Here is a 14,686-nt window from a genome sequence, read left to right as displayed (position 1 = left end):
CTGGATACCAGTTGGTGGAAACTGCAAGAGGGGAGAGTGCTCTTGCACTCAGATCCTGCTTGTGGGCTTCCCATGAGGGCAACTGGTTGGCCAATGTGAGAACAGGATGCTGTACTTGATGGGCCACGGACCTGATCCAACAGGACTCATTTTATGTGGTTATGGAATCCCCTCTGGGTTTTAATCCGAGCTTTCAAGGAGCTGTCCAAGGTGGTTTGGACAACTCCTTGAAAGTGCAGACTAAAACCCGGAGCAGATTCCCTGCCCCGCTGACATCAGAGCCACCAGTCTCCACTGGACTTACTTCTGAGCAGACATGCACTATCAGATGCTACAAGCCTGTTCCTTGTTATTTGCTACCACAAGTTAACAGGGATGCTACCTCTCTGGAATTTGAATAGAGGAACATTCAGTCAAGTGAGCCCCCGATGGTGAAGGGGTAAAGTCCAAAGACGAGTTTGCCACCTCAGAGAATACTGGGCCAGATTCTCCCATCTCTCTCTCTTTCCTTTTCTCACACTCACTCACTCACTCACTCTCTCACACTCGCTCTCTCTCTCTGTCTCTCTCACTCTCTCTCTCTCTCTACACACACACACAGACGATCCAAAAGACACAAGCAAAGGGTTCGTTGCTGGTGGGAAGCTTTTCTTGTTCACACCGGCCTCTCGACCAGGAAGTGGGAACCGGAAGCTCCACGTGGTTTTCAGAGGAACACCTGGGTGCAGAGTAAATTCAGGACGTGTGGCTCGTTTCCCTCCGCCCACATCTCCCGGATGGCTCTGCCCCCGTCGCTTGGTGGTTCTTCTCCGGCCGGATTGTTCGGGTCTGGAGCATGGAGGACTCTCCGCGACGGCGACTGCCAGATTCTAACACCCGGTACCGGGACAGAAACTTCTGGGACTCGCGATATCGGGATGAAGGCGCCACTCCGGCCGAATGGTTCGGGGGCTTGGAATGTTTCCGACAGCAGCTGGAGGTGGAGTTGAATCCGGGAGACCGGATTCTGGTGCTGGGTGAGTTGCTTTTTCTTTCCCTCCTTGGACTACAGCTCCCAACCGCCTCAGCCAGCTAAAACGGGGCTGATGGGAGTGATAATCCAAAACATCTGGAGGGCGCCAGGTTGGCCAAGAGCTCTAGGGTCTTCTTCCCCAAGGCTGTGTGCCTGTCTGTAACATATGTAAAATAGTGAAATATAGCAGATGAGCCTTTCACACCAATACGGTAAAATGGATTGTATATCGCATATCGTAAGAACCCAAGAAACTAACTTAAACCAAGTTAGACCTTTTGTACATCAAGCTCAGAATTGCCTATACCTGTAGTCTTCAACTGTTTTGGACCCACCTGATTATTAATTAATTCAATTGATATCCCACCCTTCCTCCCAAAGGGAGCTACAAGACTCTTCCTTGTTGTTGCTTTAACCCAAACATGCGTTTGGGGACCCTTTCTTTTCCTTTGGTCATATATTTGGATGGGGGTAGTGCTGCTTTTGCAACTCACTTAGATCAGGCTGTAAGCCTGTAGTGGGTCATCCTGACCTGCTAGTTGAAGACCAGTGGTCTATGCCAACTGTCAGGCTGCTCTCCAGGATTTCAGACGGGCCTTTTGCAGCTGTACCAGGAGATGCTGGGGATGGTTTTAATATGCTGCCAAATCTTCCTGTGGCTGTGTGGGAGTGCTATAGCTATTTTGTTGTATATTGTTATAAGAACATAAGAAGAGCCTGCTGGATCAGGCCAGTGGCCCATCTAGTCCAGCATCCTGTTCTCACAGTGGCCAACCAGGTGCCTGGGGGAAGCCCGCAAGCAGGACCCAAGTGCAAGAACACTCTCCCCTCCTGAGGCTTCCAGCAACTGGTTTTCAGAAGCATGCTGCCTCTGACTAGGGTGGCAGAGCACAGCCATCATGGCTAGTAGCCATTGATAGCCCTGTCCTCCATGAATTTGTCTAAGCTTCTTTTAAAGCCGTCCAAGCTGGTGGCCATTACTGCATCTTGTGGGAGCAAATTCCATAGTTTAACTATGTGCTGAGTAAAGAAGTACTTCCTTTTGTCTGTCCTGAATCTTCCAACATTCAGCTTCTTTGAATGTCCACGAGTTCTAGTATTATGAGAGAGGGAGAAGAACTTTTCTCTATCCACTTTCTCAATGCCATGCATAATTTTATACACTTCTATCATGTCTCCTCTGACCCGCCTTTTCTCTAAACTAAAAAGCCCCAAATGCTGCAACCTTTCCTCGTAAGGGAGTCGCTCCATCCCCTGGATCATTCTGGTTGCCCTCTTCTGAACCTTTTCCAACTCTAGAATATCCTTTTTGAGATGAGGCGACCAGAACTGTACACAGTATTCCAAATGCGGCCGCACCATAGATTTATACAACGGCATGATGATATCGGCTGTTTTATTTTCAATACCTTTCCTAATTATCGCTAGCATGGAATTTGCCTTTTTCACAGCTGCCGCACACTGGGTCGATATTTTCATCGTGCTGTCCACTACAACCCCGAGGTCTCTCTCCTGGTCGGTCACCGCCAGTTCAGACCCCATGAGCGTATATGTGAAATTAAGATTTTTTGCTCCAATATGCATAATTTTACACTTGTTTATATTGAATTGCATTTGCCATTTTTCCGCCCATTCACTCAGTTTGGAGAGGTCTTTTTGGAGCTCTTCGCAATCCCTTTTTGTTGTAACAACCCTGAACAATTTAGTGTCGTCAGCAAACTTGGCCACTTCACTGCTCACTCCTAATTCTAGGTCATTAATGAACAAGTTGAAAAGTACAGGTCCCAATACCGATCCTTGAGGGACTCCACTTTCTACAGCCCTCCATTGGGAGAACTGTCCGTTTATTCCTGCTTTCTGCTTCTTAACCAATTCCTTATCCACAAGAGGACCTCTCCTCTTATTCCATGACTGCTAAGCTTCCTCAGAAGCCTTTGGTGAGGTACCTTTTATGTTTTTATAGTGTGTTTTATTTATGTTTGTTTTAACATTATGTAAGTTGCTTGGGGACCTCGGGTATCAAGCTATTACTACTACTACTATTATTATTATCAGGCTATTATTATTATTATTCATACTAATAATAGAACCTGTAATCTTCTGTATACAAATAAGTTGCTCTACCACTGAGCTGCGACTCATCAAGGGACTTAAGATTAATTTATTAGTCAGTGTCTGGTCTTGCTGAAAAGCAGACACTGATTCTTGAAAATATCAGATCAACATTGTATATATATAAAAAACAGGAATAGTGGAGAAGGGGTGAACTTTCCATTGTTCTAAATCATAAGCATCTCCTATAACTTAAATCTTTAATATTTATACACTATACACTTACGTTCTGGTTGAATTTGTGCAAAATTACGATGATTTAGTATCTATTTACATTATCAGGGTAATTTCTCTATTTATAAATGTTTATATTAACTTTGTAATTTTGTAATATATGCTCTTGTTGGAAAGCTGTGTAGTATGAACATATCTGAATAAAATTGTGTGTGTGCATAAAACAAAAGTTTTGCATCATTATTACTGTTCTTAATAAGGGCTGTGACCTAAAAGGCAGCATCTCTATGTGTGAATGAACTTTTCAGGGCACACTGGGGTGTTGTTTGCTGCCTCTAGATGAGAACGCTCATCTGAAGCTGAAACCAGAGTCTCACCCCCAGCACTTTTCACATAAATTGGCCACCTTCAGAGTTCTTGCCAGTTCCCCATAAAAGCCCTGCTGATCAGACCAAAGGCCTGTCTAGTCCTCCCATCTTGTTTCCTGCTGTGGCTGACAAGGTGCCTCTGGGAAGCCCACAAGCCAGACAGGAAGGCTCTCCCCCTCTCCCTGTAGCAGCTGGGATCCTGGGGGTAGTATACGACCACCATGGCAAGTAGCCATTGATAGCCTTATTCTCCATGAATTTGTCTAATCCTCCTTTCAAAACCATCCAAGTCGGAGGTCATCATTACATCTGGTAGCAAATTCCATAGCTTAATTATGTGCTGTGGAAGGAGGACTTTCTTTTGTCAGTCCTGAATCTTCCAACATTCAGCTTATTGGATGATCCCGAGTTTTTGTGTTATGAGAGAAGGAGAAAAATGTCTTTCTACCCACTTTCTCCAGACCATGCATAGTTTTGTACACCTCTCCTCCCCCCTCTCGCTTCACCTTTTCCCCAAACTAAGAAACCGTAGACATTGCAACCTTTCCTCAAAGGGGAATTGCAGCAGCCTCTTGAACATTTTGGTTGCCCTTTTCTGCACTTTTTCCAATTCTGCTATCACCTTTTGGCAACCAGAACTGGACCTGGTATTCCAAGTGTGGTCATTGCCATAGATTTGCCTAAAGGCATTACAATATTGGCGGAGTTATCTTCTGTTCCTTTCCTGATGATCTGCAACATGCCATTCACCTTTTTGGCAGCAGCCACACGTGAGGCACTGCAGGCTCAGACCCCATCAGGATGGGAAGCTGAGATTCTTTGCCCTAATGTGCATTGCTTGCTTGCATTGAACCGCTTTTGCCATTTTAATGCCCCTTCCCCCATACAGCAGGGAGGAATGGAAGGTCAAGGTGGAAGCAGGGCTGTGGAGTCAGAGTCGTGGAGTCGGAGTCGGGAGCAATTTTGGGTGGAGTCGGAGTTGGTAGAAATGTTCCGACTCCAACTCCTTCATAAATGGCAAATGTATATTAACTAGTAATAACAATTTTACTGTAGTAAAATGGTAGCACAATGCATTTCGTCACCACCATGTGAATCCAGAGTTTGGAAAAGTTACTTTTTTGAACTACAACTCCCATGAGCCCAGTCCCAAAATTTGTCAATCAAAATTTATTTTGAAGCTGGAGTCGGTACATTTCTACCGACTCCGACTCCACCCAAAATTGCTTCCGATTCCACGACTCTGACTCCACAGCCCTGTAAACAATAACTGCTACTCCTTCCAATAGCAAACTTGTCTGTCAGCCTAGCCTACCTCACAGGATTGTTGCCTTTTCCAGAGAGTCAGACCCTGGATCCATGAATCTCAGTAGTTTCTACACTGAATGGCAGTGGCAGGGCTGTGGAGTCAGGAGCAATTTTGGGTGGAGTCAGAGTTGGTAGAAATGTACCGACTCTGATTCCGACTCCTTCATAAATGGCAAATCTATATTAACTAGTAATAACAATTTTACTGTAGTAAAATGGTAGCACAAGGCATTTCATCACCACCACGTGAATCCAGAGCTTGGAAAAGTTACTTTTTTGAACTACAACTCCCACGAGCCCAATCCCTGGGGCTGATGGGAGTTGTAGTTTTAAAAAATAACTTTTCCAAGCTCTGGATTCACGTGGTGGTGATGAAATGCCTTGTGCTACCATTTTACTACAGTAAATTTTTATTGATTGATTGATTGATTGAAATTATTAATCGCCCATCTGGCTGGCTGTCCAGCCACTAAATTTGTTATTACTAGTTAATATACATTTGCCACTTATGAAGCAGTCAGAGTCAGACGGTAGAAGAATAGAGGAGTCGGAGTCGAAGGTATGGCGTACCGACTCCACACCCCTGGGTGGAAGATTGCAAGATGGCAGGACGGCTGGGTGGAGGCAGGGGGCAGTGCGTTCTGCAGCAAAGTTTCATTGTCTGCATGCAAGTTCTCTCCTTCACTGCTGACTCTGCGCACCTAACAGGCAAGCACGGCAGTATCTCTGCCTGCTCCTCTACCCACATTTAAGGCTAAGTAAGGACAGGTCAAGGAAGTAGCCCTCGCATCCCTAAAGACTTTCTGGAAAAAAACCCAGTACTTTGCTAGCAGGACAGCGGGGTGCTCATGCTAGCACATAATAAAATGTTCTACTGCAATCCCTAAGGGGATACGGAAAGAAATATGCATATTTTTAAAAAATAAATCTGAACCACATATCTGAAATAAGGTCAGGTCACCAAGACGAGAGGATTTGAAGCCAAGAGAAGATCATATTAACTCTCTTTGGCTGCAGACTTTCTTCGGCTTCAGGCCTGGAGATGCTGCTCATCGTTCATTCAACATAACCTGTGAAGAAAGTCCAGGTGCTTTACCCTCCTTCTGTATGTCTCTTTTAGATCTGTATCCTGTGAATTGTAACCGGGCAAATTTGATTTTGTTTGTTATCAGGTTTCCTCGTTCCTGGATATCATACGGGCATTATCAAAACGGAACAAAAAGAAAGAAAGCCTGAGCTTTTCCAATAGCTCCCTGTCTATCCCTTGCCTAAAGTGATACGCACTTGCGCACGCGCACACACACACACACACACACACACACACACACACAGTAAGGATATCAATGAGGAAAACACGCATACGTACACATGGCTGGTGCCAGAGGGTGGCCAGGTTGGCCCCTGGCCGAGGGCCCTGCAACACAGAGGGGGCCCTTCTTAGGGTGGGAGGGTGGTGCTCCTGTCCTGTGATCTGCAGCAGTATCGGGTCCTGCACCCCGACCCTGCAGCGGATCATGTAGAGGAAGTGCCCAGGTGTCCCCCCCAATACAAACAATGTGGGCTTCAATACGCCTGCCTGCACACACACATTCAGAAAGGTAAAAAAGAGAACCCCAAGGTAGTTCACTAGTAACATCGCCAGTAACACCTTCAGTAACGTTTTGGCTAATGCAGTGTGGAATTCATAGTTTTGTGTTGAAGTCAAGTGGAATTTATTCTTGTGTGCTCCCTGTAGGGAATATGGCCTTGCGACCCATATGAGTTGTGGGTCCATCTCCCCCAACACTCCCAGTATACAAGTTAATGTCAGTCTAGGGAGAGGGAACCTTCTCTGCCGCCTGCTTAAGACTTGCCTTTTGTGTAAAGCAGGGCTGGGGAACCTGCGGCTCTCCAGATGCCTCACCCAGCGTGCCTGAGTGGTCAGGGGTGACAGGAGTTGTAGTCCCACAATGCCTGGAGGGCTGCAGGTTCCTCAACCCTGATGTAGAGCCAGATCTGACACTGGAAATGGCAACATTGAAAAACCATTTCAAACCTCCCAGGAGATTCTACTGCTGACCTGAAAGCTGCCGTCGTTCCAGAAAGGAAGTTCAAAGGGAAATTCCAGCATGGAACTGCTGGATGAACAATTTCACACACAAAAAAGTGAATCTAGCTGTTTTAGGCTTAAATCAAGGCAGTGGCCTCCTGTCCAACTATAGGTGCTGTGGGACTGAATCGGCCTTGGTCGCCCTGATGGATGACCTTTATTGGGAGAAGGACAGGGAAGTGTGACCCTGTTACTCTTACTTGATCTCTCAGCAGCTTTTGATACCATTGACTATGGTATCCTTCTGGGCCGACTTGGTGAGATGGATATCAGAGGCACTGTTTTACAGTGGTTCTGATCCTATCTCCAAGGTCGCTCTCAGAGAATAGCATTGGGTGACTGTCTTTTGGCCCCCTGGCGGTTGTGCTGTGGGGTGCCAGAGGGTACCATCTTGTCCCCCATGCTGTTTAACATCTATATGAAGCCCTTGGGAGCGGTTATCAGGAGATTTGGGGTGAGGTGTCAGCAGTACGCTGATGATTCCCAGCTCTATTTCTCCTTAACATCTGAATCAAGAGAGGCTGTGCAAGCCCTGGACTGCTGCCTGGACTCGGTGGTGGGCTGGATGAGGGCCAATAAACTGAGTCTGAATCCTAGCAAGACGGAGGCGCTGTGGGTTGGTGGTTCCCGAGTTCAGATAATTGGTCAGTTGCCTGCTTTGGATGGGGTTGTACTCCCTCTGAAAGAGCAGGTTCGTAGTCTAGAGGTGCTCCTGGATCTATCTTTGTCACTAGAGGCCCATGTGACCTCAGTTGGCTAGGAGCTTTGGCTGGTAAAACAGCTGCGGACGTTTCTGGATCAGGATAGTCTGACCACTGTTGTCCATGCACTGGTAACCTCCAGGCTCGATTACTGTATGCTTTCTATGTGGGGCTGCACTTGACATTGGTCCGGAAGCTACAACTGGTGCAAAATGCAACAGTGCGACTGCTTACTGGGGTAGGATATCGCCAACATGCAGCTTGGAACCAGGATACCTGAAAGACTGTCTTACCCCTTATATACCCAGTTGATCACTGTGCTCTGCAGGAGAGGGCCTCCTGCAGATACCATCTTATCAGGAGGTCTGTTTTGCACAACACAGGAAGTGGACCTTTAGTGTTGTGGCACCTACCCTTTGGTATTCACTTCCCTTAAATATTAGACAGGCACCATCTGTTTTTCTGGCATCTACTGAAGACCTTCTTCTTCAACAAGCCTTTTAAGTAGAGACCTAATCCCAGTCTGCATCTGTTTTGGAGCTGCTTTTAAGATGTTTTTAATTTTTTTTTAATATGTTTTGTTTTTTGAGATGTTTTAAGATGTTTTTAGTCTTTTGGCCCTTGTTTGCCACCCCAGGCTCCTTCTGAGGTGTAGTAGTAATAATAATAATAATAATAAAGTAGGTGATCATACTTGGGATGGTTAGTTTTGCTCATCTTGTGCTTTACATAAAACTTTCAGAAACTTCTTGCATTTGAACTCACAATTACATTTTGATGGAGACAGACCTGGAGAAGGGCTGGATTTTGTGTATTATATTTTAAGAAATGGAAAATCAGCTATTGTGTGTGTTTCTTCATCCCAACATTCCTTGGTGTAACCAAAACCCACATAGTATCCAGGAGACCCTAATCTAATCTGTGAAGTTGGCCACCTGTTCCCACACACTCCCATTTTGAGAATGGTGCCAATGCAGACATTATGGTTTTAACAAGTCAGCTTCTCTCCTACTTTGCTTAACATCTAGTCTGATTAACAGTCCTGGAGAACTCAAAACTCCTTCTTCCCAAAGGAGCCCAGGGCAGCAAGCATCAAAATGTTGAAACATACAGTTTAAAATAAAACGAAAACATAATTAAAATGTTTTTAAATAATTAATATCTGAAAGCGTTTAAAAGCAATCCCATACTCATGTAATTACTCATTTCATAGTTGCTGTGACCAGTACCTTTCAGCCATGAAATGCCTGGGTGAACTGGAATATTTTAAATTTCTCTAGAAAGTCAATAATGAGGGAGGCAGACACACCTCGCCTATTCGCTTACTATGTTTTGGGCACTTTTTCTTGAGAACCGAGGTGAGCTTTTTAGAGAGAAAAAGGAAGGCCAAACAAGAGATGGATTGATTCCCTAAAGGAAGCCACAGACCTGAACTTACAAGATCTGAACAGGGTGGTTCACGACAGATGCTCTTGGAGGTCGCTGATTCATAGGGTCGCCGTAAGTTCAAATCGACTTAGAGGCGCATAACAGCATACTATGTGAGCTATAACAGTGCTTCTTCTATAGAGCCACTAGAGGGTAGCAGCAGCGCATGGTTGATCAATTTCTGGGTTAGAGGCCTTGGTCTCTGGCCAGTTGCGGTGGGTTTGTTGCTTGGCTGTCCAGAAAAGACTACCTGTGGATCCCTGGACCTTTCTGTAGCTCTCGGGAAAGAATGCCTTAAAGGGGTTGACAGTCCTAATGGAAATAAGGGGCTGTGTGTTTATTATAGGAGAACTAAGCTAAAGGCAAGGGTACAAAGGCTGTCTCAGTCAGCTCTTTCCTTGCAAGATTTTTTTGGGGAGGGGGAATTGTAAATAGTTGCTGCAGTTGAGGCAAAGGGACGAAATGTTAGCACAATCCTGTGACTCTACTCAGAAAGAAGGTTTGGAAATTCTGCTGTTTTTTCATCCTCTTCCACACACACATACATTGGAATCCTGCAGAATTTAGCTGTCTGTCCCCTTGCTCCTCTGTATCTATCTATATCTACTATATATATAAAATATAGATATCTGTGTGTAACATATATATGAAATATTTTTTAATATTGCAGCAGAAGTTGCAATCCTACCAGCTACTAAGACGGTTGTTGGATTTCCGTGGGATTCTGGACTCGCTTTATGCATCTGAGCTTCAAAAGACAGCTAGAACCTTACCTTGCAAGAGAAAGTGTCTCAGAGAGACACCTGTCTCTCGGGCTTTGTTGAATTCTATAACTAGGAAACATTGTTTCTGCTATCAAAATGTGCCTTCAAATTCTGTGTATTTTTATGCATTCTGGGGCTTGATTCTGCACAGCCCCATCTTTCATGCTTCGGGTGAATGTAATATTTTGATTCTTTTGGCAAGGAAGGAGGTGCGGAAAGGATGAATGGAAAAGATAGCTGTCAGACTTTTTCCTCAGTCTTGGACTTGAAACTTTAAAAAGAGAGAGAGAGAGAGAGAGAGAGAGAGAGAGAGAGAGAGAGGGAAAGCTCAGGGGTGTGTTTGTGGTTTTTAAAGGGTTCCATTCGGAAGAGACTTCCCTGGAAAACAATGGAATGTAACTTTGCATCTGTCGCTGCCATCCACTCCTATTTGTCACATCTGGGGGAAGGGGCTTCACTCCTCCTGGAGTACCCCATTTCCCTGCAGAGAAGACAGAGGTCATCATAGGGGAGGGGAGTGCAGTGGGCATCTTCGCGTTTCTGCTGCAGGGATGACATTTTGTAAACAAACAGCATCCCAGTTCCTCTTGGCTGCCACCAGAGGGCAATGTGTTGGCCCCTGGAATAGCTTGCTTGACAGTGTGTGGAATCCGGATGATGGGCTCCTTTTGAGGGGCTGTTCTTGATGGAGGTGCAGGGTAGGTACGTTTATAAATATTGGATGAGAGTGTTGGTCTGGTTTGCAGGTGAGCCTGTCCTTACAGGAGCCTTTTTGGGGAAATGTGAGGAGTGATTTCTGTATGGTGATCCCTGTTTCCTTTTGATTCCTTCTGCATTTCTATAATGCCATAATGAAGGCTAGTAACTTGCGTTCCACTTTTTACCATTTAAAATTAAAACATTCTTGACTATCATCAGGCTCTGTTCTGTACTGTCTTCCTTATGGTACTGCTGCTAGGAGAAAAAAGCATACAATTGCAAAGACACTTTTCTGAATCCTCCAGAGCCCCAGTGCTCATTTGCTTAAAAGTTAGATTTCTAGTCCTCATGACTGCAGTAGCTGTGGATGAAAATGTAACGGTGGAAATGCAGGAAGATTTGACAGCTTAAGAGGCAAATAAAATTGTGCCTGAGTTCTTTTTCTTTTTTGTCTCTTGTGACTTGAGCCCATCTGTTAGGATTTTTCAAAGGCTGACTCAGCCTTTTCACGTTGATGGTTAATAGTAAGAATGTTGTAGAGTAAGAGCAACTTGTCCGCCAACTCTAATTTGGCATCTGCCATTGAAATGATACGCAGATTGTTAATTGCACAAGCCTTAAATGTCTCAGTTAGCTTTGGCTGTCTGTCTCAGGTATAAAAATATATCTATTTTAATATTTATCTACAAACTGGGTATCTGTTTACATATCGATTTTCCAAATTTATATCCTACCTTATGGACAATCCTTGGGGAATGGAATTCCCAAGGCAATCTGGTAAGGAAGCCCCTGAAGCCTAAACAACTTTTAAAATGAAAATCCAGCCCCTTCCTGCCCCCCCAATAAAGAAAATGAAATCTAGATCATTTGATAATTGGGAAAATTGCCCTTTTGGAACACATTTCATCATACAGTGCTGGTAGGGAGCAATGTGATACAATCTTGTACAGTCAGCTTTTGTAGACAAGAGTTGTTCTTCACTTACATAATGTTTGCAAGGAATATTAGTCCCCGGTTTTTAAAAAAGCAAGTCTCAAGTTCTCACGGTTGCAGACCAGCATAGTCTAGTCCACAGATGGGAAACATCTGTGGGCCCTCCAGATGTTGGACCCATATTCCCTGACCATTAGCCATGTTGGCTGGAGCTGATGGCGGTTGGCGTTCAGGAACATCTGGAGGGCTGCAAATACTCCTTGTCTCTGCTGAAGGTGCTGTTTCAGTATGAACAACCAGAACATTTCCTGAGTCATTTGAATCCAAACCTAGCCCTTCCCAAAAGACTGGCTGTGGTGGGGAATCTTAGATGCCTGGATGCTGATCTTGGGCGAGTACAGGGCATGGCACCTCAAAACGTGGTTCATAAAATAAAGAGTATTAAAATCAGTAGCAAATCCTTTCCCTAACCCAGCTCAGACTCTGCAGTGTTCACGGCTCAAGGTATGGTCTGCAGGCGTAGGAGGCCGCCCCTTGACTGAACCTAAGCAAGTCTGGGCCTGGACAGTGCCTGAATGGGAGACCACCTGGGAACCACATTTATTTATTACATTTTTATCCCGCCCTTCCTCCCAGGAGGCAGTCTTGGGTTGTATGCCACCTTGGGTTCCTTGATGAAAGAAAGGTGGGGTATGAATGCAAAGAAAATAAGCAAACAAAAATAAGAATGCTCTGTGGTCTTCTACCAGAATGAGCGTTTTTTTCACCACATCAGTGTCGTGGCAGGGGCTGGACAAGGGATGTGGGACATCTGTGGCCCTCTAGTTGTACTGCCACTTCCATAATCCCCGAGTCCTGACCATGCTGGCTGGGGCTGCTGCAAAATGTAGTCCAGGCTTGCTGGGCTCCTTCTGGGAGGAGGGGCAGGATATAAATTTGATAAACAAATAAACAAACATCTGGAGGGCTGCAGGTTCCCTGTTCTTGAGTCTAGTTCATCCCCCAGCATAGCAGATTTCCATAGGTTTAAACCACAGTTGATTAGATGCAGTCAGTCTCGGGAAAAGACAGGTGTCTGTCCAAAGGATTGAACTCCTCTGGCTTGTATGGCTACCCAGCCGCCTTCCTGTTGGTCGCCAGTCCTGTCCCGTTCTGCCCCTTGCTTGCTCATGCATACAGAAGTATTGCCTCTGTAGCATGTGGTTTGGCTTGCTCATTTGAGTCAACCTTGGAGCAAATGGCTCAGCAGCGCATCTGCTGCCTTTTTATGGGTCGCAGTAATCTGAATCCCCAGGGATTGGGCTCGTGGGAGTTGTAGTTCAAAAAAGTAACTTTTCCAAGCTCTGGATTCACGTGGTGGTGATGAAATGCCTTGTGCTACCATTTTACTACAGTAAAATTGTTATTACTAGTTAATATAGATTTTCCAATAATGAAGGAGTCGGAATCGGAGTCAGTACATTTCTACCAACTCTGACTCCACCCAAAATTGCTCCTGACTCCACAGCCCTGCCACTGCCATTCAGTGTAGAAACTACTGAGATTCATGGATCCAGGGTCTGACTCTCTGGAAAAGGCAACAATCCTGTGAGGTAGGCTAGGCTGACAGACAAGTTTGCTATTGGAAGGAGTAGCAGTTATTGTTTACAGGGCTGTGGAGTCAGAGTCGTGGAGTTGGAGTCGGAAGCAATTTTGGGTGGAGTCGGAGTCGGTAGAAATGTACCGACTCCAGCTTCAAAATAAATTTTGATTGACAATTTTTTAAAAATATGAATTCAAAATGTCAAAGATGCTTCCCATGAAGTCAGCTGTAGTTGAGCATTTCACCATAACTCAAGATAGAAAACATTTTGTGTGTCAGTGTATGACACAGGACCCAGATGTAGACAAATGCTGTGATGCCAAGATCAGCGCATATTCAGGCAGCGATAAAAATGCTCCTACAAGAGCCTCCAAATTAAAAAAAAACATTTACAGTCCTTTCCAGACCTGTGGAGTTGGAAGCAATTTTGGGTGGAGTCGGAGTCGGACAGTAGAAAAATAGAGGAGTCGGAGTCGAAGGTTTGGCGTACCGACTCCACAGCCCTGATTGTTTGTTATACCTTGCCCAGGTACACAGCATTCTGCAGAGTAACAGAAGCCAAAAGAGCATGTTCTTGCTCCCAAAGAGAGGGAGGTTGGATTAAAATCCCAGGGGCTTAGGCCGATGTGAGTGATATCCTAGGGTGGTGAGTGCAATTTGTCCTTGCGTGTTGGGAATCTAGTGCGTTCCTCCATGTGTGCGTGTATCAGTGCCAGGCGTACAAATGCCAAGCTTCATGTGAAAGTGATTAAAGTGCCTTTTGCAACCCACTCATTACATGCTGCTTCATCTCTAATTAAGCTAATTGTGATCTGTGGCACCCACTTGGCCCTTCTCTTCTCTCTTCATGCCCTTGCCAGCCACCTGGGCCTTTCCACATTCAGGGAAACTGTTCGGAGGGAGACTTTGTAGGGTAGCCCGTCTTTGGAGTTGGACAAAGTGTCTGGTTGCTGGGCTCTGTTCTTGGAAGTACCACGACTCAAGGGCAGCCAGATGCTTTTAAGACACCTTCTGCTTCCTAAATTCCAGATGAGCATGGCAAGGGAATTGCACTCTGCATGTCCTCAAATGCACTTTTTGTGTGTGTTGCAAGGCAGAGTCCTGACTCAGAATTTTGTCTGGCTGCTGTTTTTTGTCCTTCCGTCATATTTACATTTGATTGGGCATAATAAGAATCCTTAGCATTTATTATGGCACTTTATTCAAAGTACTTTGCTATTCCAGAAATCCAGAGAACAACCCTGTAAAGTATGCTAGTATTATAGCAGATGCACAGCAGCGAGAGAGGAAGAGAAGTCTGCCCTTGGGGACGCAACACAAATATGACACTGAGGCTTGATCTTCACTGAGATAATAAACCCGGTTCTTAGCCATACCGCTTCAAGGTAGTATGGTCTTCCATATGAAAACATTCTCCCCATGTAGAAAGCTAGCATATCAGAGAGAATATAAAGCCACACACTAGCTTTTTATGTGCAGAGGCTGTGTTTAGACCACATGAGCCCCACACACACAC

The 14,686-nt window shown here is 45.1% G+C and overlaps 1 protein-coding gene across 1 annotated transcript in view; it reads left to right on the top strand.

The window, feature by feature from the left end:
* The first annotated feature begins 688 nt into the window (after positions 1–688).
* The window catches only part of EEF1AKMT4 (EEF1A lysine methyltransferase 4), a 47,696-nt gene continuing 33,698 nt past the window's right edge, over positions 689–14,686 (top strand). The window contains exon 1 of the mRNA XM_061637471.1: positions 689–1,016. Coding sequence (XP_061493455.1) covers positions 836–1,016 — 181 coding nt within the window. The 5' untranslated portion in view covers positions 689–835. The remainder of the gene's footprint in view (positions 1,017–14,686) is intronic.

The sequence above is a fragment of the Rhineura floridana genome, chromosome 7 (assembly GCF_030035675.1).
Source record: "Rhineura floridana isolate rRhiFlo1 chromosome 7, rRhiFlo1.hap2, whole genome shotgun sequence".
Taxonomy (NCBI): Eukaryota; Metazoa; Chordata; class Lepidosauria; order Squamata; family Rhineuridae; genus Rhineura; species Rhineura floridana.
The sequence above is the reverse complement of the archived record's forward strand: the minus strand, read 5'-3'. Positions and strand labels throughout refer to the sequence as shown.